The sequence below is a fragment of the Lissotriton vulgaris genome, chromosome 1_1, assembly GCF_964263255.1.
Source record: "Lissotriton vulgaris chromosome 1_1, aLisVul1.2, whole genome shotgun sequence".
Taxonomy (NCBI): domain Eukaryota; kingdom Metazoa; phylum Chordata; class Amphibia; order Caudata; family Salamandridae; genus Lissotriton; species Lissotriton vulgaris.
The window spans coordinates 1,845,469,513-1,845,496,307 of NC_141685.1; the positions used below are offsets into that span (position 1 = coordinate 1,845,469,513).

A 26,795-nucleotide genomic window follows, 5' to 3' on the forward strand; every position below is an offset into this window, starting at 1 on the left:
GGGGGAGCCCAGGAGATGGGCGAGAGGGGGGGAGCAATGGATTGGGAGAAAACCACAGTGACACTAGGGATACTCCTTGACGGTAAAACTTACTTCTGCGAGGACCCAAAAGCTGCGTGGGAATGGATAGAATCATATAAAGCTGGAACGAATCAACCTGCACAAGCAAGTACAGCGGCACCTAGGGACCGAGATCCCAAGGGGAGAACCCGAAGGAAGGCGATCCCGAAGCAGTGCCCCAAGGCGCCCTGCGGCCTCGCAGACTGAAAAGGAGAGCAGAGGCACTACAGGCAGTAGCGGTAATTGTGCAGTGTAGGAGGTCCCCTGCGGAGGTAGTATCTCGCTCCTCAAGAGAAATGGAGGGGATTGACTCAGACTCTTCCTGTGGTGGCAGTGTAACCTTGCCAGCATTGCCGGACTGGGAACCGAAACCGGACCTGGCGAACTTAGCAGACGGCCCCCCTGGTGGGTGGAGGGGGGTGAAGCTGAGCGGTTTGCTAGGGCCGGTTTCGGCCAATTTTGTTACAGAGGCCGATATTGCCGGCCCCCTGGTAACAAAAACGGCCCCTCGGGGGCCTAAAACCGGCCCTCAGTCTTGCAGCCCTCCGGGGAAATGCCTGGTGCCCGCTACGGCCAGTCCGGCCCTGCTTACCAGTGGTTACCCCTCACACATCGGACGCAAATATTTAAATAGTTGATGGGGCAGCGATTCTTGTCTTTCTTGTGGGCTGCCTGGGGGTGGGAGGGGGGCGGGAGGGCCCTAACGCCTGCCTGGGACCTACTTTGGACTGCATAAGTTTGGGCCGTTGCGTACTGGACAATCCAGGCGCGTTAAGATTGCCACCCCACACTGAGTCCCTTACTTGACTAAGTTTGGGTCTCAATTTGTGCTTGATGTTCTATGTACAGTTTGGGAGGCTGGCCGTTGTTGGATTGCTCTGGGCTCGGAGAGTTGGTCATTACCGGGATTGTTATGTTGGAATTTTTTTTTGTTTTCATGTTTGCAGAATAGAGTGGTCAAACATAGCTGAGGGAGCAGGGCTGGAGGTGTACCCTCTGGGTGGTCATTGCAAGATAAGCCGCAAGCATGGCACATACACATAATGCAATAAGGTTTTTAACCTGGAATATCCAAGGGATGGGATCCATGGCCAAACGGCACAACATTTACTCCTACCTGAAGCGCAGGGATATACATATAGCCTTCCTCCAGGAGACTCACTTGACTAAGGGCGAAATTGGGAAACTCCGTATGAGGTGGAGAGGGCTGATTCATGTAACATCCTTTTCGGCCTTTTCTAGAGGGTACTTATTTGGATGAGACCTGGAGTCCCCTTTGATCTCGCACATGCGTTGATTGATGCCGAGGGTAGGTATGTAATCCTGTCTGGCAAGCCGTGAGATAACACTAGGCAACATTTACGCACCCAATCAGGACCAGGTCGGCTACCTGACCTTCTTTTCAACCCAGATCGCTGCTCATATGACCGGGCAAGTATTACTGCGTGGAGGCTTTAATTGTGTTGCAGACATTGGAGCTGATTGCACCCACCCACCACTTGTGGGGGCACACTCAAATCGCACAGCAGTGGGATTCTTTATTGGATTCACCACTGGGGCCTGGAGGATATATGGAGAAGGCAACATGATAGGGTCAGGGAATATTCTTTTTTCTCGTTGATACATCACGTACATACTAGCCTTGACACTTTTCTTTGTATGCCGTCTCTTAGTGTTTCTATTACATATATTGAGTATCTGGGGCGAACCCTGTCTGATTATAGACCTCTATTTTTGATCCACCAGCCTATAGGGAAATGACCGACGATTCCCACCTGGAGACTCAACCCACTGGCACTGGAAGATGGCACTTATAGGTCATCTTTGTCTGCTCTCATTGAGGCTTTCTTACCCATGAATGCCTGTAAGGCGTCCTCGCCCAGCTGGAGTGGGAGGCTTTCAAGATAGTGGTGCGGGGCCACAGTATGGGGCAGTCAATTGGGGCACAGCGAAAAAACGCAAAAAGAAATTCTAGACTTAGAAAGTAAGATGCATAAGTTAGACAATGAAGAGGGGCTTGATCCCATCGCATCATTTAGGCTGCAGGAAACAAGAGTGAGCTACAACGAAGCACTGGGCGGACTACAATGCCACAGTTACAAGAAATACATGGATAGGGTAAAAAGGGAAGAGGGGAGAGCTGGACAGTTATTGGCGTGCTTAATCACCCCAGAGACCCATGATGCTCCTATCACCCAGCTAAAGCAGGAAACAGGTGACTCCATCTACAGCCCAGACAAAATCATTGCTTCCTTCCAAAGATATTATGAGAGATTTATGCTGCCCCGGCAGCTGCCAATCCGTCACTTATTAAGGACTTACTCGACCCTTTGCCACTCAGGACTGTGGCTCACCAGGCACGGGAGGAATTGGGGGGCCCGGGGAAGCTGAGCGAGATCCAGGCGGCCATCGGGGCCATGGCACCGGGTAGGACGCCGGGTCCTGATGACCTCCCGGCAGAGTTCTATAAGCGATTCGCCTCTAACATGACGCCACAGCTGAAGAGTCTCTATGCTGAATCTCTCAAACGGGGAATGCTCCCCAACACTACTCGGGATGGGCTCATATTCCTGCTCCCTAAAACCAAGGAGATAGGGGCTGGAGTAGTGGATTTCAGACCACTCTCAATGCTCAATCTAGATTTTAAAATCCTTAGCAAGATCCTGGCATGCAGACTACTTTCACACATGACATCCCTGGTTCATTCTGATCAAAATGGGTTCATTCCCTCCTGCTGAACGTCTTACAAACTCCATAGGCTCTACTCAGTGCTGTACCACGAAGAGGTGTCCCTTCTCCACCAGGCGGCAATATTGTCAATTGACCTGGAAAATGCGTTTGACATGGTTAACTGGGAATATCTATTCAAAGTTATGGTGCGGATGTGTCTCAGGAACGATAGGGTGAAATGGGTATGGCCCTTTATGCTGCGCCCACTACAAGTGTTAAAACGGGCAAGACGATTCTTAGTCAATACAGGATATTCCGAGGCACTCTGCAGGGATGTCTCCTTTCGCCCCTTTTGTTCACCCTGGCGATAGAACCGCTTGCAGACAGAGCACTATTGAGGAGTATGGGGCTGGGCCTCGCAATGGGAATACAGGTGCATACAATTTCATTGTACTTGGAAGACCTGTTAATTTACTTGGAGGAGGTGGTGGTGGGCACTGCCTCAGCGATGCAGATCTTGGAGGGCTTTGGGCAAGTATCAGTACTCCGGCTTAACAAAGCTAAGACTTATTTATTTCCGGTAGCAGGCTCAATACCCAGACCGGAGACACTACAACCCGACATTATTTGGACTTCCCATTCCTTTAAATACCTGGTCATCCATATCTTTCACTCTTTAGAGGACTTAAGAGAAGGAAACTTAATCAGAGCTGTGCATTCCCTAAGAACATGTGTCCAATTTTGGCGAACTTTTCAACTCCCTATCATGGCTAGGATCTCCCTGTCCAAAATGGTTATGCTACCCCAGCATTTGTATTATTTTGTCAATCTCCCAGGTCCGATGACAGCAGGCTGGTTCCGCCCCCTGAATTCTCTGTTGCGCGACCTGCTGTGCGATGATGGGTGACCAAGAGCTTCCTTAAAGACGCTACAATGCACAATGGCCGAAGGAGGGCTGGGAGTACCAAACTTCGAGTACAACATATTGACTGCTCAACTGCAATGGTTGGCTCAATGATTAGAGGGGGTGAATGAAGCGACACATGCCTGTCGGAACCTGGTAACTGTCCTAGCTTACTGCTGGCCATATTATTAGTCCTGGCTACCCCTACTCCGTATCACACTGTATTGCAATGCACTGCAAACTTGGAAAAGATCTCTAACTAAAGTGAAGAGATCCCCAAGATACACTCCGATGTTGCCTCTTTTGGGTTTGCCACGTGGGCTCCTATGTCGTTATTTACTGAAGATCATTTGGCAACCTGGACGGAGGTAGGACTGGAGAACTTGGGAGATTGTTATTTTAAGAAAACTTGAATACCCTTTGAGGAACTGGTGGATAACTCTGGGCTCTCTCTGGAAGTTTTTGCATTATGCTGCATTTGTGCGATCCTTCGGACACTTGTGGGGCGGGGGGAGGGAGGAACCTGAGACGCACCCAATCTTGCACGCATTGGTAACCCTGGGCACTTCCGGGCATCAGGTGAAATGGTTCTATGCCATGCTCCTTGCTGCATCCTTTGACCCACTGTGTGGCTTACGAGAGAAGTGGGAGAGGATAACGGGTGGAGAATTTACAGAAGCTGAAAGGGGCAAGTTTTTGCAGTCCCGCAAGAAGATCTCTTGTAACACACGCTTAAAATACATACAATTCAATGTCATATACATGACATATATGACTCCTCACCGCCTGAACATCACATATGGGAGGGATACACTGTCATGTCCACGATGCTCCCACCTTGATGCAGACTTTAGCCACATGACATGGGAGTGCCAGCAGCTGCACCCTTTTTGGGAACCAGTTCTTGCCAAAATTGAGGAGGTGCTGGGAAGGGATCTTGCTCCTACAGTATGGGTGTGTCTGCTGGGCCTCTTCCCCAGACCTCACAAGAGAAAAGTTGGAAATAGGCTGATTGACTTGGTCCTGGTTCTTGCCAAACGCAAGATTAGCACTACAATGGAAATCAACACAGGGACCCAAGGTTGAAAGCTGGAACCGAGATGTAATTAATTGGGCAGAGGCGGAGGGCAGAGCGCTGAGTTGGGAGGAGGTAAGAGGAATGTGGAAGCGCCCCATTGCTGATCAGTGGAGGTCATGTGAACACCCAACACAAAGTAGTGATGAAGGGGGGGAGGAACGTGATGATCTAGGCATTGGTAATGTAGTGTAAAGGCCATTTCTTGCCCCCGCAGAGGGGGATCCCGCAATATACTGGGGTTTCCGCTCCTGCATGGTATGGTGAGATGTGACAATATGCATGATGGAATATACTGAGGAGGGAGAGCCTCCCCCACCACCCCCCCTATCCCTGTACCCTAGGAGGAAGCACTGAGCCCTGACCCACCAGACACGTACAGTTTGAGCTTAAGTTATAATACTCTTCTGTAAAGGTTCATGTGTAAGTTTATACTTTAAAGTTATCTTTAAAAAGTGAACTTATTGATTCTGGATTGTATTGTCATATCCTAATGCGAGGTTGATGGCAGCTCTAGTGGAAGCTGTGAAAATGTAAATGCACTACATAACGAACTATAGAATATACATTTGTACAGCTCATACCAGGTGGTTACATCAGTACCACTATTGTAGGGTAATAGGGAGGAATATACGCTAACGATTATTTACAGTGTTCCAAAACTTAAGTAATGTGGGATCTGAGTGACCACATTGGATGATGTGGTATCAAAATTGTAACTGTTACCTGTGTACGGAAAGGATATGTACGAAATACCAATAAAATTCAGCTTAAAAAAAATGTATGTCTACGGTTGACTGGGTTTTCGGGTGACATCCAGCCCTCTTTGATGAATATACCCTTGGATAGGAGTCGCCTGTTTGCAGGCTGACTCGACCCTTGGACAGTTTAAAGAGAATACTGCTGCCGCTAGCTCTCTGGGTCTTTCTTTCCAGCCTCACCAGGCCCAACAGTTCATTCGAGGCTTTGGTCGGGGCGTCCCGTATGGTCAGCTGATCCAGCTCCTGCAAGGGACACAGCCTTTTCGTGGGAGAGGCCAGGGCGCCCTCTGCCCCCGCAACTAAGGTCAACATGCTTCACAGTCCTCTACCAGTTTCGACATTGATCACACTAAAGACTACTAGGTGGACAACCGCCGGAGGAAGATCCTTCTCCTACCTGGCAGCCAAGACTTGGAACTCCCTCCCCACCCACCTTCGGCGAACCCAAGACCATCTCTCCTTCAGGAAGCAGCTCAAGACCTGGCTGTTCGAGCAGTAACATACCCCTCTCCCCCAGCGCCTTGAGACCCTCCCGGGTGAGTAGCGCGCTTTACAAATGCCGTGATTGATTGATTGATTGATTGACAATCAGCTCTTTGTGGAGTGTGCCGGAGTGAAGGACAAGACTGTGCAGAAGCGTACCATATCACGCTGGATTGTGCTCTGCATCAAGATCCGCTACGCATTGTTGAAGCAGCAGCATCTAGAAGGCTTGCAAGCCCACTAAACTATGGCCAAAGCTGCTAGCACTGTGTTAGCATGCAGAGTTTCTGTTCTCTGCATCTGCCAGGCAGCTATGTGGGCATCCCTCCATACGTTCACGAAACACTATTGTGTGGACAGCCAAGTCTGTTGACCGGGGCACTTTATCCGCTTGGTCCTGCAGGACTTTCTGGTTGAGCCCATTTACAGTCCTGCCTTCAAAATTTCATATCTATTGAAAAGGTTCAGACTTTGCAGCTAGAAATCTCAACCGAAAAATAAGTTACTTGCCTCTGGTAACGCTCTTTCTGGTAGACACTCTCCCTTGCTGCAGATTCCTCACCGACCCTCCCATCCTTCCTGTTCTGGGATTGGGTCTCTTCCCAGTAACCGCTTTGCTGCTGCGCGAATTCCTCTGCGGTGCTGGGACATTCCAATCTTGGGTGTGACTTGCAGGCCCGGACTGGCCGTTGCGGGCACCGGGCAATCCCCCGGTGCGCCGCAAGGGTGGGGGTCTGTTTTGGGCCCTGGGGGCCGTTTTTGTTACAGGGCCGTTTTTGCAGCCCCAGGGGGCTGGCCGAGCACTTTGCCAGGGCCGGTTTTGGTTCTCAGTCCGGCCCTGGTGACTTGGACGACCCCCGGCCGTCGTGCACACTCGCCCACCGTGACTGAACACGGAAGAGGTTAATAAGATTCGAAGTCTAAGACTCCGCACACTGATCTACCAATTTGCAGTATTGGGGCTCAACATTTGGAGGCGAGAACATTCTCGAGAGCAATTGACATCACGCAGGAGTGGCACCAACATAGGCCTCGCTCGTTGCTTCCCGAGCAGAACAACGTCAGTGTGGAGCCGTAGCACTCCTGACATTTTTCCTGATCCATAGTACCTCTATCGGTACGGCGCCGCCCACAGCACCCCTCAACATTCACACAATAATATACAGACACAGTGGTATTTGGACAAAGGAGCTGCAGGTTTATTTGATAAACAAATAAAAGGTGGGTTATCTTACAGGCGATCCTGTCCGCCCCGCAACCCCTCGTTGCAGGGCATCTGAAGTTTAGCCAATGAAACACCAGCGGCCATAGCCCGGTATTGTACCTGGGAGGATCTACTCCTCCCACCTGTGAACCTATCGTCCACCAACTCCGCCGTCTGAACAAGGGAGAGTGACTCACACCTTACCCAGTTGGGCGGGTAAGCCCCCGGTTGCTCAGGTTTACAACTGCCCTGAGGACTAACGGGGTGCCGTCGTACTCCAAGTTCCCTAGAAGGACCTCTTGGAGCATGTATGACTTATGCACGGTGCGCTTTGCACTGGAGGCTTCAGGTCCTGTTCCTGCTCCTTTCCTGTTTTGGAGTCGCCCTGTAACTCCTCCACAGCCCTGGGTGTGGCCTCCGCTGCACCCAGAGCCCCCACCACTTAGCTCCCTGAATCTCATCTATTTGAAACCCGCTGCCTCTAGAGCTTCCCCCAGGTCTAGCAAGAATATCGTCATGTCTACCTTGGACCAGTGCAACCCATCTGTTTCCCAGCATTCAACGGATTTCGCATGCAGCAGGCTGTGCCTCCAGCAAGAGGATGCTTGGCCTGGACTCCCCCGACTGTGGTTCTAACCTTTCTCTCCTCTACCTGCTCCAGATGGTGAGAATGGCTATCCCTGTCCTTGCGAAGCCAAGATTGGCCATTCCTGAGTACAGGTGTTGCCAAACACTCCTACATCCATCATTAAGGCCAAGGTATGCTCTGACCCCATGTTCCCCTCAGAGTCTAGCACCCTGCACCACTAAATGTCTGGCAGCCAGCTACTGCCCGTGTCTTGGATAGGGACTGGAGTGTTTGTCCTGGATGGACCCAATTCTTGTGCATGCCTGCAACCTGCCTGGAGGTCTAGAGGATCCCACTCTCGCTAGTGCGAGCAGACTAGTCTGACTCCCTCGGCACCCCGTCCCTTTACACCAGGATTACCACTTTTTAGTGCTGCCGGTGAGTGTCCCACTTAAGCGAAAAGGCTGGTATGAGCCCGCATAGCCAGCAACCCTTCGTCTACCTTGCCGTAACTTAACCTATGTCTCACACGTCGCCCCGCTGGGGCGCTCGTTGGACCCAGGTGGCTGAAGCAATAGCCCTAACCAAGAGCCTATACCATGTTGGGCAGCTATGGGACACTACTATTTTTCCCCTACGTCCTTCCCTACCTAAAAATATTGTCTAAGCTCTCCTTCTCGAGACAGACTAATCCCCACTTAGATACTGCCTCAGGTCAACGATTATGGTGTGGAGAAGTGTGGCTCACTAGTTAGAGCGGCAGACTCTGAAGCAGAGATCAGGCCTGGGACCAGGGTTCAAGTCCCGAAGCGGCAGGGTCTTGGGCTCAATGTCTGCGGACTTGATAATTCTCACCTCGGCGCCTACTCTAATCATGGGTCCCACGCTGCAACTCTGGGCAATAGCTTGCTTAATCTCCACAACGGCCCCTACAACACTGGGATGCCTGGCTTCACCTTGGGGGTGCCCAGGAGGGTCATCTCACAGGGAGAGCCAGGAAGGGTTCCACTGCGTTATACAGCGCCGGGACGCCCCGGTGGGGCAGCTCTGCGCTTTACAAAATACACTACATTACATTACATTATGGACCAGAAATTAATATAAATAATTCTATTTATTCTGAAAACTATACTTCTTCTGTACAGTTTCCAGCTGATGTTACAATTGCTGATAAGGTGGTGCGAGGTAGTATTATGGACTAGGATGTTACTACACTAGATACGCCAGGTGGAGACCTGTTTTGAAATACTTCAAAGGGTTGTCAAAGTACTTGAAAAGTTTAATGAATATATTTTATACCACTTAAGTTTGTTTTGCAGCATATAAGTTTCCCATGTACATGTTTGTCTTTTTAAATAACTAAAAGGAGGGACATGCTGTACCAGATTTATTAATGTATTTATTAAACTATGTGTTACTTGCTTAGGTAACCTGCTCGGTGTTCTTAAATAGGTTTTATAATGTATGAGCTCTTTTGCAAAGAGAGCGCGTGGGAGGAGGGGCCACCCCTATATACCCGCGGCCCCGCCCCCTCCCCAGCAGCTCGCTCGCGCCGCCCCCAAAGATGTGCTGCCCGGCTGCCCTCGGGGATACTACGGGGCCTGCCCTCCTATGGGGTCCCTTGCAGGGACCACGGGCATCCTGCAGTCTGACGACTGAGAAATATTCAAAAGGTGAGTTATCTCCTCTACCTAGTCTCCTCTTTACTAGAAAGAGCATTACCGAACCTAAATTGTTCATTGCAAACATGAAACGTCGATTTCCTATGGTTCTGAATTTACCCGATGCAATAAATAGCGCTTATGATGAGTTTCCCCAGTGAAATGTAGAAAAACACGCAGATTTTGTTGCTTTACGTACCAAATACTCATGTCCTAGTATTTACCAGACCTTTCACTATATAAATGTCAAGTTTGACTTTCTGGTATTTACCTGAACAAAAGTGCGGAACACTCTGAACCACGAGTAATTGTGCCACAAGTGATTTGCACAAGAGACGGAAATTTACAGACTCACTCATAATAAAGGTTTTTATTTTGAATAGTGCAATTCATGTTTCGGTGTACGTGGGAATGGTTGCATTGCTGGTTTTATAATATCACTTTGGTGTAACAATATTGCTGACGTGGCCACCGTCTGATGCCCTAGCAAAACGTTTTGTTTTTCCAGGTGGGTGTAAGGCAGCTGGGTTGATTATTGCCATCTCAGTAAATATACATCCTGCAGAAACGTTAGGTGGTAGGAAGAGCATTTACAAGTTCCATTTTAAATTTAATTGCGGTTTAGTAAAACGAATTAAAGAGCCCAGATGTGGTTCTTTACCACCATACTTTCTTCATTTAAAAATGCCAAGCGGTCTCTTTCAACTAATAGTATTTGCCCCGTTTCCTTTTATGACGCCTTATATGTAAATGCAATTGTTATTTTGTTCAATATTAACGTTTATACTTTCCATAGGATCTACATGGATTTGACCTGCTTAAAATGAAATCACACCTCGGTAAGTAGAAAGAGCTCAGTTAAGAATAACAAAAATTCCGTTCCATAATACATTTGTATAGCATAAAATTAAATGGACTTTGCTTAGAGCGTTGCATACCATTTTACAGTTTAAAGATGTATTTCTTAGTATTACATAACACCTAAGAAAGAGCCATTTTCTTGAACCCATTTGAATGCCTATTAATGCTGCTATGAGAATAATCATTTTTATGTTTGCCAGTCACTGTTAACTCCCTTGTCAACCTCGAGTTCCCCTTGTGCTAGGTTCATTACTCTACAAAACGTTCATGGGAGCTGTGCACCTCAAGGGACCAGTTCCTTCAAATAACGTAGGTCAAGCACTAATGTTTCCATTCATTAAATCTAAGCCTACGTTTACCAGTACTTAAGGACTTGGGGAAGAAGCTACCTCTGTTGCAGAACTCTTGTCAGTCTAATAAGACACAAGGAGCAATCAGGAATGTGAATGAAATATAATTTTATGTGTCTTTCTTGTTGGTCTCAGGGACAATTTGATTGATTTTTGCATTTCAAAGGGTATGATGGACGGAGCGTTTGAGCAAATCAAACACTCACCCCAGTCAACTGAGCTGGGTTGAACTATGGCCATATGCAAATCAGTCCGACCCTGTGCCTCATGGGAACAGTCCAGCCCGAACTGCCAAGCCATGTCTTCCCTGGACCAGAAACAAGCATCCTCGGACCGGTTTCGGATTTATAATCCTCATTAGCCAGGCTATCTTGAATCCAGTGCTAGACTGAGCAAGGGACCCACGTCTGGGCATACCCTGCCAATTTAAGGCAAACAAAGCGATACCAAAGGGGATGATGGAAGGAGCATTTGAGCAAATCAAACACTCACCCCCCAGTCAACTGATCTGGGTTTAATCCATCATATTCTTTAGCTCACTCCACCACCCCAGTTCAAACATGGCCATATGCAAATCAGTCTGACCCTGTGTCTCATGGGAACAGTCCAGCCCGAACTGCCAAGCCATGTCTTCCCTGGACTGGAAACAAGCATCCTGGGACCGGTTTCGGATTCATAATCCTCATCAGCCAGGCTATTTTTAATCCAGTGGTAGAGTGAGCAAGGGACCCACGTCTGGGCATACCCTGCCAATTTAGGGCGAACAAAGAGATACCATTGGTTTGCAGACCCACCACCGGGGTTGGTATTGCTGGGGTATCTATTTAAGGTAAGGAATCTAATACTAACCTGTTTCTTTCAGATGCACAAGTTACTTACCTTCGGTAACGCTATATCTGTAAGAAACAGTAGTTAGTATTAGATTCCTTACCGCCCCACCCATCCTCCCCGTTCTGCGAACCGATATCTAGGGTAAAGGTCATCCCCTTTCATGGCCCTAGTTTCATGGCATCAGTGTTGGTTTTTATCATGGCTCTGCATTTCTGGCACGGAAAAGCTATGTATAAGAACTGACGTCAGCGCACGAGGGTGGCGTCTAAGTACTCCGGCGACGTCATCCCGGCGCCAACAACAACGGACGCGCAGACGACGCCTACCAACGCGTAAGGGTACTGCTACACCAAAGTTTCCGGATCCAGTCGGACGCCTGGGGATATTCTAAGGTAAGGAATCTAATATGAACTACTGTTTCCTACAGATATATCGTTACCGAAGGTAAGTAACTTGTGCATTAGTACTATCCATGTACGTAGACCAGCTGGATTGCAGAATGGATGAGGTGATGAGGACATAGGGGAGCACAGACCAGAAGGAATGCGTAATGGGTGAGGTGTTGAGGACATAAGGGAGTACAGGAGTAATTGAGAAAAGTCTGCGAAGGATCAGTGAACAGATGCATGGAGACCATGAGCAGTGTTGTCATCTCGCTTTACAAAGATCTCAGAAAACGTTTGAAAGAGATTGGTTCCATTTGTTCCTACAATTCCACGACCAAATGTTCATTGTCTTTATTCTGGTTTTGACCATATCTTTCCCTTTAACGCCAGCAGACAAATGTAAGAGACTTAAGATCCTGTCTTAATACATGTTTGCTGAAAAGTTAAATGCTCCCTTCCAGAACTCTACCTCTGATATATTTTGCACATATTCCATACCTGCCACAAGGTGAAAGAAATGGGTACCTCACCAATAGCAGCTAGTGGCTGTTCTTTGAGACAATGAATAGGGAGGATAGACCCTCAATTTGAAACCCTTAAAACAGATTTCATGAAGAATTCAGGCATATGTAGGTAGAAGACTGTTGCCACTTATTGGTGTACTTAAGCACATTTGTTGTAGACACCAGTAGATTGGAAATACCTGGTACATAAATGCACACCATGCTCTTAGTTCTTTGGTGCACCTAGCTCCCTTCCAATTGCACATAAAATAATGCCACAGAAGACTGATGCATTCCTAGTGTGAACAGAACTGAGAACAGCATGACTCAAACACCAGACCCTAGATATCCTCACTGGAAGCACACATCTCCCCTCTTTACATTAGAAATCCATTTTACTAACCAACCAGTCAAACAATAAAATGCCCACGCCTAGCAGACACTTAGGCTAGGCACCATGAAACTCAGCATTAATATACATCCAAGAAGGAAATCCAACTAAAGCATTCAAGGCAGTGAACTAACATAATCCACCCTACTCCACTTGCCCTAGTTTGCTGCACCCTGCACGGGTGAGATTCTCATATTCCAGCATACAGCCTGGAGGACATGATGACACCCCATACAGGTCCTCCTCATATCGGAACAGCAAAGTCCACAACCCTATGAGGTTGTTGCTTACATTGTTTCTCATATATGCTCATATATGTTATTGTTTCTCATACATGTTCCTGCTGTCCATCTATGGCGAACCTTCAAAAGAAAACGATACATACTGTATTGATATTGCATCTGTTATACTTTAGGTTTTCACTATTAATTATTTTCATTTTCCCTCTTATGCCTTCCGTTTTGCAGGGTTAAATTTCTATCACCAAGTGAAGTTAGTGAATTTCATTAGAAGAGAATTCCACATGTGCCGCTGTCACTTCTGCCAAGAGACGTTCCCTTCAAAGGGCGAACTAATAGTCCATATGGAAGAGACCAAACACATAACTTTACTTCCGGATCAATGTACCTGGGATCAACCGCAGTAAGTGACAGTTGTTTCTGGTTCTCTGTTTGTCCAGCTGTATTCGCAAAATGTATTTGAAAGATTGTAAACAATGTGAAATTTGAGCTAAGCTTAAAAACTAAAACACGGATTTCTCTATAATCATGAAAATTGTACATTCACGTTCCATTGGGATAGATTTTGTTATTGTATGGGTACTGTGTAGTCTGATGTTTTTGTGTGATTTATGAAGCACTTGTGAATATGTAAATAAATAAACAAAATAGTGCTTAATTTGTGAACGAGAAAATGTCTGATCCTGAAGCTGTTCTCAGTAGCTAGAGGCCTGTGTCATTAAATGTCAGCGCGCCGAATACCACGCCAGGCAGTGTTTAACCCACTACCAGACATTATTTGCCCCCTTTTGTAGCTGTTGCAGATCTGTTAGTGACGGTTTTGCCTTCTTTTCCTATCTTCGTCTTAACGATCTGAGTGTTTACCCTCACTTCACTTAGTACATTTCTGATACGAAAAAATAAGTGCCGCTCCTCAAAAATAAGTGCTGCTGGCTCCCACCAGATCACAATAAGCACTGCAATAAAGTCTCAATTCACATTTAAACAGCTGTGCTCTCGCAACTACATTGAGGTGTCAAAACATTTAGTACAGTAACAGGTATGATCAAATGAACAGAAGCAGATTCTTCAGTGTGTTTCTTGTCCCAGCAGGGAGATGATTTATTGCATCCAGACTTGAAAAATGTCACAATATGCCGACACGTGTTTCGTCGTGTGCCGTTGAGTCAACACGACTCTTCAGGGCTTTATACTCAACCCCAGGAATGGGTCGAGGGTAGTCTGGAACTAATAGTAATATTCTGTGTGAGTAGATTTAGAGAGATACAATGCTAGTTGCTTGTTCAAATATATATAGTTAAGTAAAGGTGGAGTATCCAGTGGAATCAAATTCCGTTTCACAGCTAAGTTCCGCCCTATCGGTTGTGCAAGAATCTTCACAAATAGAGCGCTGAAAACGGGTGTGTTTAAGGTATTGAAGTCAGATTCTGTTAGATCCGCTGTGTTCCGCCCTGTCAGGGTGACGGAATATCCAAAATAACAGCGCTGGAAACGTGTGTGTTCCAGGCGGTGACCGGGAGGGGATCCGTCTATCAAAAAACCTCCAAAAACGTGTTCGTTTTCTAGGTGAGCGGCGTGCTTTAGTCTGGTATCCCTCCTCCTTAGGTTCCCGGTGGCCGTCTATCGCGAACGCCGTTCGCGATAGACGGCCACCGGGAACCTAAGGAGGAGGGATACCAGACTAAAGCACGCCGCTCACCTAGAAAACGAACACGTTTTTGGAGGTTTTTTGATAGACGGATCCCCTCCCGGTCACCGCCTGGAACACACACGTTTCCAGCGCTGTTATTTTGGATATTCCGTCACCCTGACAGGGCGGAACACAGCGGATCTAACAGAATCTGACTTCAATACCTTAAACACACCCGTTTTCAGCGCTCTATTTGTGAAGATTCTTGCACAACCGATAGGGCGGAACTTAGCTGTGAAACGGAATTTGATTCCACTGGATACTCCACCTTTACTTAACTATATATATTTGAACAAGCAACTAGCATTGTATCTCTCTAAATCTACTCACACAGAATATTACTATTAGTTCCAGACTACCCTCGACCCATTCCTGGGGTTGAGTATAAAGCCCTGAAGAGTCGTGTTGACTCAACGGCACACGACGAAACACGTGTCGGCATATTGTGACATTTTTCAAGTCTGGATGCAATAAATCATCTCCCTGCTGGGACAAGAAACACACTGAAGAATCTGCTTCTGTTCATTTGATCATACCTGTTACTGTACTAAATGTTTTGACACCTCAATGTAGTTGCGAGAGCACAGCTGTTTAATTGTTGTTTAGTCTCTGACTTCTTAGACGGTTAAGGATGTTTTTCCGCCTGCTCTTTACGCACTACACAGCAACCTCCTGTTCATATACACAGTAACGTAGAAATTGAGGCAGTGCGCCCTTGATATCGTAACTACAAAAAAACCCTAATCAGTTTTACCTAAAGTCTCAATTCACCCTGCTAGTCAATGCTATATTCCACCATTAAGGGTAATTTCATACTTGGGTTCACAATAACCTCGCTGCAGCTCTTGGTTATACATTACCCAGACACAGCGCCATTTTTATGACATCATCGTATGTTTGCGTGACGAAGTATCAAACCCCACACCAACTGAATTTCAGTAAATAACATTGCTAAATGGAAGTTACTGTTACTGTTGCTCATATCTTTTGTCAAAAATATGTTTATTAGAAATTTTCGGAGGTGTTCATTTCACAAGCACCAAATGCATCGACACATGATCCCACGTAGGGGAACAACAAGTCTCAACAAAAAAAAATTCAGTACATGGCGTAAGTGCAGCAAACAAAGGAAGTGTGCTCCTCGTCAAATTTAGATAGCTAAATGAGAGTTACAGCTGCTATACAACCGGACCGCTTCCCACTGTGGCAACAGAGCAAGGAGATAGAAATTCATGCACCATTGCTAAGCAGTCAGGCAAAGCAGCATGTGATTCAGAAAATCCCTGTGACAGTACCATATCCAGAATGTACATGTGGAGTGCTGCAAAGGAAAGAAACTCAGCTTAACGAAGCCTGTCCCAACACGGGACATGCGACACCATAACAACTAAGAGAACAACCCCCCCACCCCTCACCCGTGGTGGCGGCGGCAATAAGCAGACAGTCATGAGACTGGATAGCGCTAGCACAGCAATCAAAATTGAAAGAGATGGAGATGGGGGGCGTGGCCAGGGTGGCAATGCATTGAGACGTGCTCCGGAGGAGCTCCCGCTGCACGCCGCTATTATAGGCCATTTATGTGGAGCCAGGACACCTACCTGCCATCCGGGGGGTGTTGAGGGCCTTCAGACCTCGGCGCTGTGAAGAAAGAGGAGTCTGAAACCCCGGAAGGCTCCGGGAGATGGTTAACGGAGACGGTGCCGCTGACCAGTCGGAGTAGCTGCCATCTTGTGATCTGTGCACTGGGGCTTGGACTACGGGGCAAGCGGCGAGTAGGTGACCTCCCGGACATTGGAGTGCTCCCCCAGACGAGAGACTGCACGCAGCGACGGCCCGACTGCACGGTGCGAGGGGACCTGGCCCCTCCTGCACGGTGGTGGCTGCCTGGCTGGGGCTCCCTGGGGTCCTGAGCGGAGCCGGCCATTTTCCCCCGCCTGCGGCTGGCACTGCCTTCTGGCTGCCGGCGGGGTCGAGCGAGACCGCATCTCCTGGAGGGTGCTGTGCCCAGTGTTCTAGTGTCGGGGCGCTGGAGCTGAGGGGGGCGACTGCCGGAGCTCCCGTGAGGACCTGTTGATCCCTGCCCTGTGGTGTCGGCGTCTGGCGGAGATCGACGGCTGCGACCTTGGGCGCCCTGGTCGGCGGTGCCCCCCGGGTGGCGTGGGGCGAAACAGCGGCCCCTTCCCCCTCTCGCAGAAGACGGTGGAGGCGGCGACACAGTACTGGTGGGGCTGACCTGGAGGCTACACCTGAGGAGCGACTCCCCTGCGGTGAGAGGACGGCAGACTGGGGAAGCAGTGGAACAGTGGTCCGCCATTTTGCCCACCCGGGGCCAAGAGGTGCGGCCTAGTGACGGCAGCTTGGTTGGCTGTGGGCCCTCGGGATAGCTGCGGCCTGTTCCCCTGCTGGCTGCTGGGGTTCCTGCCAGGCGGTGTGGTGAGTCGCTGGTTGCGGGGGTGGTGGATGACCCCGCTGCCCCATCGCAAGTGACCCACGCAAGAGAGGAGTCAACCACCGGGGTGCGGAGTGGAAGCTGTGACCCGCCATCTTGAGGTGAGGACCGGAGCGCTGGGGGACACCTGTGCGGCCCTTCCTTCGTCTGGTTTGAGAGACTTTATTGTGCGGAAGCGGAGCGCGGCCATCGGGGGAGTCGGTGGGGGAGCTGCTCGGGGACTTGCGGAGCTGGGTCCCTGCGAGTGGCGAACTGTGCTGGACAGCCTCATCCCCCCCCCATACCCCCCCCCCCCCGTGGTGGACGCTCGGCGGCCCGCAGGCTCTCTGGCAGCCTGCGACGAGTGCAGCTCCTTGGGGGCTCCACTCGGTGGTGGAGGGGCCGGAGCTTGCGGGGACCTGCTGCTGCAGAGACAAGTCTTCCTAGGCGCCATAGGCGTGAACAGGTACTGTGCCGGCCATTTTGGGGGTGGTGGACAATACAAGCTGCCCTCTTCCATCGACTCTCTGGAGCTCACTAGGGTGTCCTGGGGGTTGAAACGCTGGCCTCGGGGCTGAGTGGGCACTAGATTACTGGCTGTACCCGACCTCACTTTTGCACCAGCGTGACTCTCTTGGCGGGCGGCCGGACAGATGGGGGCTGGAGGAGGATCCAGGAGAGGCCCCCTGGACATAGCTGTGAGCCCATTGTGAACAGATACGGGCGGGGACAGACCTTGACTCCACTGCACTTGTAGGGGGTACGGCTGGTGCTCTCTCCTCTGGGGTGGTCGCTGGCCGGGTCTCCTCTTCTGGGCTCACGCCCTCTGGGCTTTGATAGTACCGCTAGTGTACCGATGATGTAAGCTGGGCTCTGCGGGTGAAGTGGAGGAATTGCTGGGCTGGTGTGTGGTGGGAGGCGTGGGGGCCGAGCTGGTCCCAAGCTTTGACCCCTGCACGGCCCTTTCTACCCCAATTTGGCTTCTACAACACAGTGAGGAATACCGGCGTCCCTAGACTTCAGGCGGCCGTCATTCGCAATGACGCGCTCCAACAAAGGCAACAAGGCCGATTCGTCAGCAGCCCCCAAGGACAATACTGTCGCAGCGATGTGGGGAAAGACTGGGGCGACTGCTGGCGGAGACGGGACATCGCGAGCTCTTGAGGAGTCCCAGCCGGTCACTCAGGCGCTTATGGCCACCTTCATGTCCGACTTGAAAATGGAGATTGGGTCGCTGCGGACTGAAGTGCACACGTGTGTGAAGGAGATGCGGAAGGAGGTCACGGAGCTGGGAGACCGTGTGGACGGGTTGGAGCGGACAATGGATGCGCGCATGGAGGATCAGGAGCACCTATGGCAACGCCTGGCGGCCCTAGAAGAACAGAACATTGAGCTACAAGTGAAGCAGGAGGACCTCAAGAACAGGAGCCGCTGCAACAACCTCCGTATCCGGGGAATTCCTCCTGGGGAAGAGGGGGAAGACGCCATGGGATACGTGACGCAGCTCCTCCACAAGATCTGGGTGGACGAAAAGGCCTCTCCGCCGGCGCTGGATCGTGCGCACCGAGTGTCCGCCCCGGAGGGCAGGTCGGGACTCCTACCAGACATACTAACGCGGGTCCATTTCTTCACCGAGAAAGGGGCAATCTGGAAAGCCGCGCGGGATAAACCGGACCTCCAATACAGAGGCCACAAAATTCAGATCTTTGAAGACCTGGCACCCAACATCCTGAAGAGGAGACGAGCGTTCCGGCCAGTGACCAAGAAGCTGCGCAGAATGGGCATTGCGTACCAATGGGGTCACCCGTTCGCCCTGATATTCCAGTGGGAATCCAAGCGGAGAAGCATACGGTCCTACACAGAGGCGGCGCAACTCATCCGACTGCAGACGACCCCGCCGGCGAGCCCGTCACCATCCCGTAGGCGGGAGAGTAAGGCCGCGGCACCCTCGTGGACTACTGTGCGTCGACAACGTCGCCGTCCGTCCGACGGTGAGCAGTCGCCCTCGCAGGCTAAGCAGGACATCATTGCTCATATCCGATCCCTGGAAGGGGACAAAGAGGGGCATGGTGAGCACTCCCCGACACCTTGACTTGCAGCATGTTAGCACTCCACTTTTCCTAGCACTGGGGTTCTACTCCTGGGCCTCGTGCCGTATTACACTACACCCTGGCTCCTGAGGTACAGGGCGGGGTGCGTGCGGGAGCTCTTCGAATACAGAATTCCCAAGACTGTCACGACCCACCCTCCTCGACTGTCCTTCAGGGAGTTACATCCCAGAGAGTGTCCAAACCTATGGGTGTAGGATACTCTGTACCGGGGACAGTACAGTGAGGCCCTGTTGGCCGCAATTGTTGTATCTTGCCGAGTGGCCTCCCTGGCTGCTCTTTGTTTTCTCTCCTTTTCTCTACTTTTCCTACTTCCTACTATTCTATGCTCTCTCTTCTCTCTCTTCACTGGAGGTGCGGGTGGGATCGCCGGTCGATGGGTTGGGGTGGGGCCCAGAGGGTGCATGGCTATTGTGCGCGTGAGACACGCGGGATGTGTGCAGTGGGAGTGTGGCCGGGTGGCGCTCAGAATCCGATATGGCAGTGAATGCTCCTAGTCCCTTGAAGGTCCTGACGCTAAACGTGACGGGCCTTAACTCACCTAATAAGCGTAAGCAGGTTTGGCATTATCTCTAAAGGCAACACCCTGACATCATTTTTCTTCAAGAAACGCATCTCCTGCAGGCTGATACTGTGCGCATGGCTTACCCTAAATACCCACTTCAGTTTTGGGCCACCGCTGACACCAAGACAGCGGGAGTGGCAATCTTGTGCAGGGCTGGCATCAGGCAGGGGGGCGGCAGGCCCTATCGGGGTGGTGATGGACGATTTCTTCATGCGGAGGTTGAAGTTGGGCGTCGTCGCATTACGCTGTGCAATGTATATGCTCCTAATCAGGCGCAGGACCGCTACCTTCGGGACCTCCTAGGGGGGCAGATACCGCAGACCGGGTCATCACTGATTGTGGGCGGGGACCTCAATTTGGTATGGGATCCTATGGTGGACCGTAGTGAGAACTCCTTCAGTGGCGCAGGAGCAATGTCGGCGACTCTGCACAAGCAGCTGACGGGCCTTGGGCTGTTCGACACCTGGCGGTACTTTTCTAGATAAGCGAGGGTACTCCTACTATTTGCATGTCCATAGATCCTACTCTCGCATTGACTACTTATTTGTTACTAAGGATCTCCTCTGTGACACAGTGGAGGCCGACATGTCCGATATCTCCCTCTCGGATCACGCCCACGTTGAGCTATTGCTACAGGACCCGGCGGGGAGCCCTACCCGGGAACGGCGGTGGTATCTCCCGCCGAGCATTCTGAGGGATGCGGAGGCTGTGGAGGACATTAGGGGAGCCATTGTCTCCTACTTTGAGAACAATGACCTCCCTGAGACACCCTTCCCGGTGGTCTGGGAAGGCCTTCAAGGCTACCATACGGGGCCATGTCACCTCCTCGTGATTGCCAGGGCGCGTGACGTTCGCTCACTGGAAGATAAAATTGTGGGAGACTTGAGGACGGCGGAAGCACAGGATCAGGGCCACTCCACTCGGCACACGAGACGGCACTTAGCCAATCTTAGAGGACAGCTCAGGCTGCTGCGCACTAATAGGGCTGAAAAATCCCTCCTGGAACTAAAACAGAGATATTTTGAAGGCGGGGGACAAATTGGGGAAGCTTCTGGCGCGGAGGCTGAGGGCCCGAGCCGCGAAAGAGCATATAGCAAATGTTCAACTACCCGATGGGACCAGGGTGGTGGCGGCAAGAGATAAGTGTCGAGCTTTCCGGGACTTCTATACGGCGCTGTACACGGAAGAGAAACCACCTTCGGAGCTGGTAGAGGAAGTACTGGGTCACTACGGGGGTGCGACACTGCATCCGCAGCAAGCTGCGGACCTAGAGGAGCAGATCATGCTGGAGGAGATAGCTGCGGCGATCCGCGAGCTCCCCTTGGGGAAAACACCAGGGCCTGATGGGCTTCCAATGTCCTTCTATCGCATGTATCAAGCACAACTAGGCCCTTACCTCTTATGCCTGTTTAACTCCTTCACCGATGAGATGGGTCCGTCCCTTGATATGGGACTGGTAGAAATTGCCTTGATCCCGAAACCTGGGAAAGACCCCTCACTATGTGTGTCGTATCGGCCGATTGCTCTTCTGAACTCAGATTTTAAGATTTACACCAAACTGTTAGCAAAGTGAATGGGTCCACACATGCCGAGCTTGATCGATCCTGATCAGGTGGGCTTCATCCACGGGCGTCCGGGTGCGGACAATGTCCGCAGGGTTGCTCACCTGGTAGGGAAGGCTCATCACTGGAGGATCCCTGCCTGCCTTCTCTCGCTAGACACAGAGAAGGCGTTTGACCGGGTAGACTGGTCCTTCCTCAAGGTGGTACTGCGCCGGGTGGGGCTCGGCCCGAAGATGATTGCCAGGATCATGGCCCCATATATTGCGCCACCGGCTAGGATAAGGGTCAAAGGGCAGCTCTCGGAGCTGATCAACATTGGAAGGGGCACTAGCCAAGGCTGTCCGCTCTCGCCCATTTTATTCGCCCTCGCAGCTGAGCCCCTGGCGGATATGATACGGAGGGACCCTAATATCCACGGTGTTCCTCTTGGCGGCCAAGACAATAAGGTAGCGTTCTTTGCAGACAACCTTATCCTCGCGCAGCCCCGAGAGTCCCTCCCGGCAGTACATGGTGCGCTGTGCCTCTTTGAGAGGGCTTCTGGCCTGAAAATGAATCACAGCAAGTCCTGGGTGCTTAGCCTCACAATCCCGAAGTGGGACATCCCCTCCCTGGAGCAACTAGCATCCTATAGATGGTCGACCCAGCACATCAGGTATCTGGGCCTGACGCTGACCCCCTCGTTGGACGGCTGGACACAAGCTAGCTGGAAAGACCTCCGGCGCGCGATCCTGGAGGATCTGAGGCGGTGGAGGCCACTTGTACCATCCTGGCTAGGCAGAATCAGCGCTATCAAAATGTCCATTCTGCCCGAAATCCTGTATATCTTTCAATGTCTGCCTACTCCTGTCCCGCTGCATAGCATCAGAGGTCTTCAGCGAGATCTAACGAACTTCATATGGGGGGGGAAGAAGCCTCGCTTCTCACAAGCTCTCCTGCTGGCGCCTAGGGACCGGGGAGGGTTGGCCTGCCCCAACCTGGTGGAATACTACTGGCCTGCTCACCTTCGGTACGGAGTGGGAGGTAACGGAGAACTAAAAAAGGGTGGCTCCATATGGATAGGGCAGTGACTGGGCGCACCATATGGGACCTGGCGTGGAAACCTAGGGTAGGGCGATCTCCGAGCGCGTACCTAGCGGTAGCCCACAAAAATGGTGCTGGAGATTTGGGACAGGATAGCTGTCCGTAGGGGCCTTACGACCTTCCCCTCGCCTCATACCCCTATCGAAGGGAATCCAAGTTTTCCCCCGGCACATCGGACGGGGGCTTTTCGTAGGTGGCCCCAAGGCAACTGTATGGTGCTCGCAGATGTGTTTGATGGGGGCTCCCTCAAGACTTTTGCGGACTGCAGGGAGGAATTTAGAGTGCCGCTTGCAGCCGGACTGCAATATGCTCAACTGAAACATTGGGAGCTAGCAGATGATACCTATCATGCGGCCTCACGCGCCTTTACTCCGTTCGTGCAATTAGCTCGCTCCTTCACAGAGACGAAGGGACTGAGCTCCAAAATCTATCGGATTTTGCAGCACCCGCACACTCCGCCTTCCCTGCCATATCACCCCGGCGCAGTGGTCCAGATTATGGAGTGACATACCCCGGATTTATCGTAGTGTATCGCAACAGGAGAATGCCTACAAAATGATGACCCAGTGGTATTACACGCCGCAGCGGTTACATCGAATGTTCCCCAACTCCTCTCCTGTATGTTGGAGGTGCAGATCTGGGGATTTCTTGCATATATGGTGGACTTGTCCCTTGCTGACCCTCTTTTGGAAGGAGGTCCTAAGCCATATCAGGAGGGTGCTGGGGTTCCCTCTGCCTGAAGCCACTTGTTCGATACTACTGGGTATTAAACCCACAGGATTGAGGGCCCTGGCGCTTCAAATGCTGGGGGCGGCACGGCAGCTCATTGCACTGTACTGGAAGAAGGAAGAAGCCCCGCCCATCGCTGTGTGGTTTGTGCGTCTCTGGCATGTCATGACAATGGAGCTTCTCACAGCCCGGCTACAGGCCTGAGATGTGCGCTACACAGCAGTGTGGCAACCCCTGGTGAAATATCTGTGCACCACAGAACAGGCGCGTCACATGCCCCCTAGGCTGCGGGCGCTGCGATTAGTGGAGGATGCTGTAGTTCCCCCTGACCCCGGTAGATTTCTGAAGTGAGATTTGGATGTGTGAGGCTTTGCGCATTGGCAAGGATGTTGATTGCCCCGACGACTGACACAATGCCCCTCCATTCCCCCTCTCGGTCCCCACTACTGGCATCCAGAGGCTCTTCTATCCCCTCGTATACACCTTTCCTCTACTCCTACTGTCTTTTCTAACTTGCTATCCCTTTCTCTGTTGTTCTATTGAAGTTTTGACCATCTTGGTCATATAGTTCTACCCTTTGGGTTTAATGGTTCCAGTTGTTCCGAAGATTGGGCTATCTTGTGCAGTGATTACAGAGGCTCTGTTGACTGAAATATGACACGACCAGCCCGTGTGGGTTGTAGGTAAACCGCTGAGTATAACCTTGAGCCTGATTATTGGCAACGGCTTTCCTTTTTTCATGGAGTAACGCGGCCGGCCCTGTGGGGTTGTCGGCTTAACGCTGTGTACGAATCACTTAACTACAACCCCCTGCCACGGGGATGAAATAAAAAGATTTGACAACAAAAAAATTGAAAGATATGGAGGGCTCTGATGGTAGAGGGACAAACTGCGGATGGGAGGCCCCGAGAAAGGAAAGCAACCAGGGGACCCCATTTGAATTCAAAATTCTTATAATCGTCTCTGAAGATATCAGCCATACGCTCTAAACTCAGTAGTCTCCAAAGGCGCGAGTGCCAAAGAGAGAGAGCCGGAGTCTCTCTCTTCTTCCAGGCGGCCGCCTGAGTAACTTTGGCCGTGCCAATACAGAGCCAAATGATCATTTTATCAGCTCGGGTTTGGTGTTCAAGGGAAGGGTCACGCAGCCCTAGGAGAACCCCCGCTATAGTGGTGGGTATGGGATAGCCTAACATCTTTCATATGAGCTAAAATTTCTTCCCAAAAAGGGCAAATAGTCGGGCAATCCCACCATATATGTCTAAAGTCTCCCAGTAGCCCACACCCCCTCCAGCATCTATCTGAAGAAGTGGGGAAGATCTGCCGAAGCTTGGAGGGATGTTAGTACCAATCCATCATGGTTTTGAGATGTGCTTCCCTGAGGTCTGTGGAGTGATTGAATCGAGCAATATCGGACCAGAGGTGAACCCATTCCACATCAGAAATTGGACACTGGATCATGTCTTCCCACATGGTCATGTATCTGGGCCGTGGGGAGAGAGCAGTCTTAAGCAAGAAGCTATAGATAAATGAAATGACCCCTTTCATAGTGGATGCTTTAGAGAAGAAGGCCTCAAATTTTGTAAGGGGACGAGTAGCGGCCTCCTGAACCTGAGGATGAAGGGCCCAGTGCATCAATTGCGTGTAATGATATCTTTCGGAGTTCTCCAAGTCAAACTCTCTTTTGCATTCATCAAAGGTGAGGGGCTCACAGTCATGGAATAAGTGTATCAAAGCCAGACAGCCTCCCTTCTTCCATGCCTCAAAAGGACCCTCATGCAGTGCCGGGGGGAAAGCTGGATTGTAGTGGAATAGGTTAAAGGGGATGGAAAGGAAGTCCACCTATCGTCGCCCGCAACGGTGTCCCAAACCTTAAGAGTGGTGCGTGTAGGTGTACTGAGGTATGTATTCGGAGGTCTGTCTTTACCGGGGCGCCACACCAAATCCCATACAGTCCGACCTGTCACGCTACGGTCCATATGCAGCCAGTGTTTCTCGGATTCTTCTTTTGACCATTCCACCAGAACTCGCAGTTGGGCTGCCTTATCATAGAGTTGGATGTCTGGCAGGGCAACTCCCCCTTCAGCGCGGGAACGGTAGAGCAGAGAATAAGAGAAGCGTGCCCGTCCACCCTGCCAGACAGCGTAGAATCATGGCTTTCAGTTTGTGAAATAAATTGTGGTCCAGCTCAATAAGTAAAGCCTGAAATAAAAAAAGAAGCCTCGGCAGGAGAGTCATTTTCACCGCATGTATGTGACCCAGCCACGATAGGAACAGCGGTTTCCATTTTGTGAGCTCAACTTGAATGCGCGTGAGAAGAGGAGGGAAGTTAGCTGTATAGAGCCCTTGAATATTTGGCTTCAGATAGACCCCTAAATATTGAATGGTCGAGGAAGCCCAGGCCAGCGGGGTGAGGGTGCGGAGTCTGAGGGCAGCCTCAGGCTCAAGAGTAAGATTGAGTATAAAAGACTTACTAGAATTAATTTTAAACCCTGAGACTAACTCATAGCGCTCGAGTTCGGACTGCAAGGATGGTAGGGAAGTTTCAGGCTCCGACAGGGACAGAAGCACATCATCCGCAAAGAGGGATATTTTATTGGGTTCCCCACTAAATGGTATCCCCTTAATACCAGGATTAGTCCGGATCGCTAGAGCCAGGGGTTCAATGCTGAGAGCAAAAAGTAAGGGAGAGAGAGGACACCCCTGCCGAGTACCTCTCGAGTATGGAAAGGAGGGGGAGCGCACCCTGTTGACTACCACCCTGGAATTGGGGAGACAATAGTTAGCTCTTATCATGTCAAGAAATTTGGGAGCAAAGCCAAATGCTGTGAGTGTGCAGAAGAAGGACCAGTCGACCCTATCAAAGGCCTTCTGGGCGTCTAGACCTACTAGTATCGCCCGGATATGGCCCCTATTGGCCTTCTCTATGAGATGTACAATTCTGCTGGTGTTGTCATGCGTTTTTCGGCCCTTAATAAAGCCCGACTGATCTGGGTGGATAAGGATGGGCATGAGATCATTTAGTCTTCTAGCGATGATTGAGGAGTATAATTTAGCATACATGGTTTAATAGGGCGATGGGCCTATAAGAGGCGCAATATTGCTGGTCTTTCCCTGGTTTAGGAATGACTGAGATCACGGCTTCCGACAAAGTACCAGAGGTCATGCCCTCCTCCGCCATCTTATTAAACAGAGTTACAAGGTAAGGAGAGAGGTCGAGGGCAAATGTCTTATAAGAAAGAGCAGTGTAGCCGTCAGGCCCTGGGGCTTTATTAGGTTTCAGGGCCTTAATAGCTAGAGGGACATCTTCAATAGTGATGGGGGCAGTGAGGAGAGCGTTCCACGCTTCTGATACCTGGGGCAAAGGCAATGTCTGGAGGTACTCCTGCTGCGCAGCCCCATCCAAGGAATCCCCGGAGTAGAGGTCCTGATAGAAAGACCCGAAGATGCCAGCCTTATCTTCATCATTATGTGTCACCAACCCCGATGGGTCAATTATACCACCAATGTATTCCTTCTCTCGTTTGTCCCTCAATTGTCGGGCAAGGTGCCTGCCGACTTTGTTGCCTTGAGTGTAGGAGAGTTGTCGTAATTTAAGCAGGGTGAATTCTGCCCTGTTAGAATATGGCCCTTAATTTACCTCTAAGGGCAGTAAGTTGACGTTGTGTTTGTCTTGTGGGCTTAGCTTT

General features: G+C 50.6%; 1 protein-coding gene across 1 annotated transcript in view; it reads left to right on the top strand.

Annotated features, from left to right (window-relative positions):
- Positions 1-26,795, top strand: part of ZNF277 (zinc finger protein 277) — a 602,005-nt gene that overhangs the window by 547,636 nt on the left and 27,574 nt on the right. The window contains exons 10-11 of the mRNA XM_086919306.1: positions 10,183-10,225; positions 13,176-13,350. Coding sequence (XP_086775432.1) covers positions 10,183-10,225; positions 13,176-13,350 — 218 coding nt within the window. The remainder of the gene's footprint in view (positions 1-10,182; positions 10,226-13,175; positions 13,351-26,795) is intronic.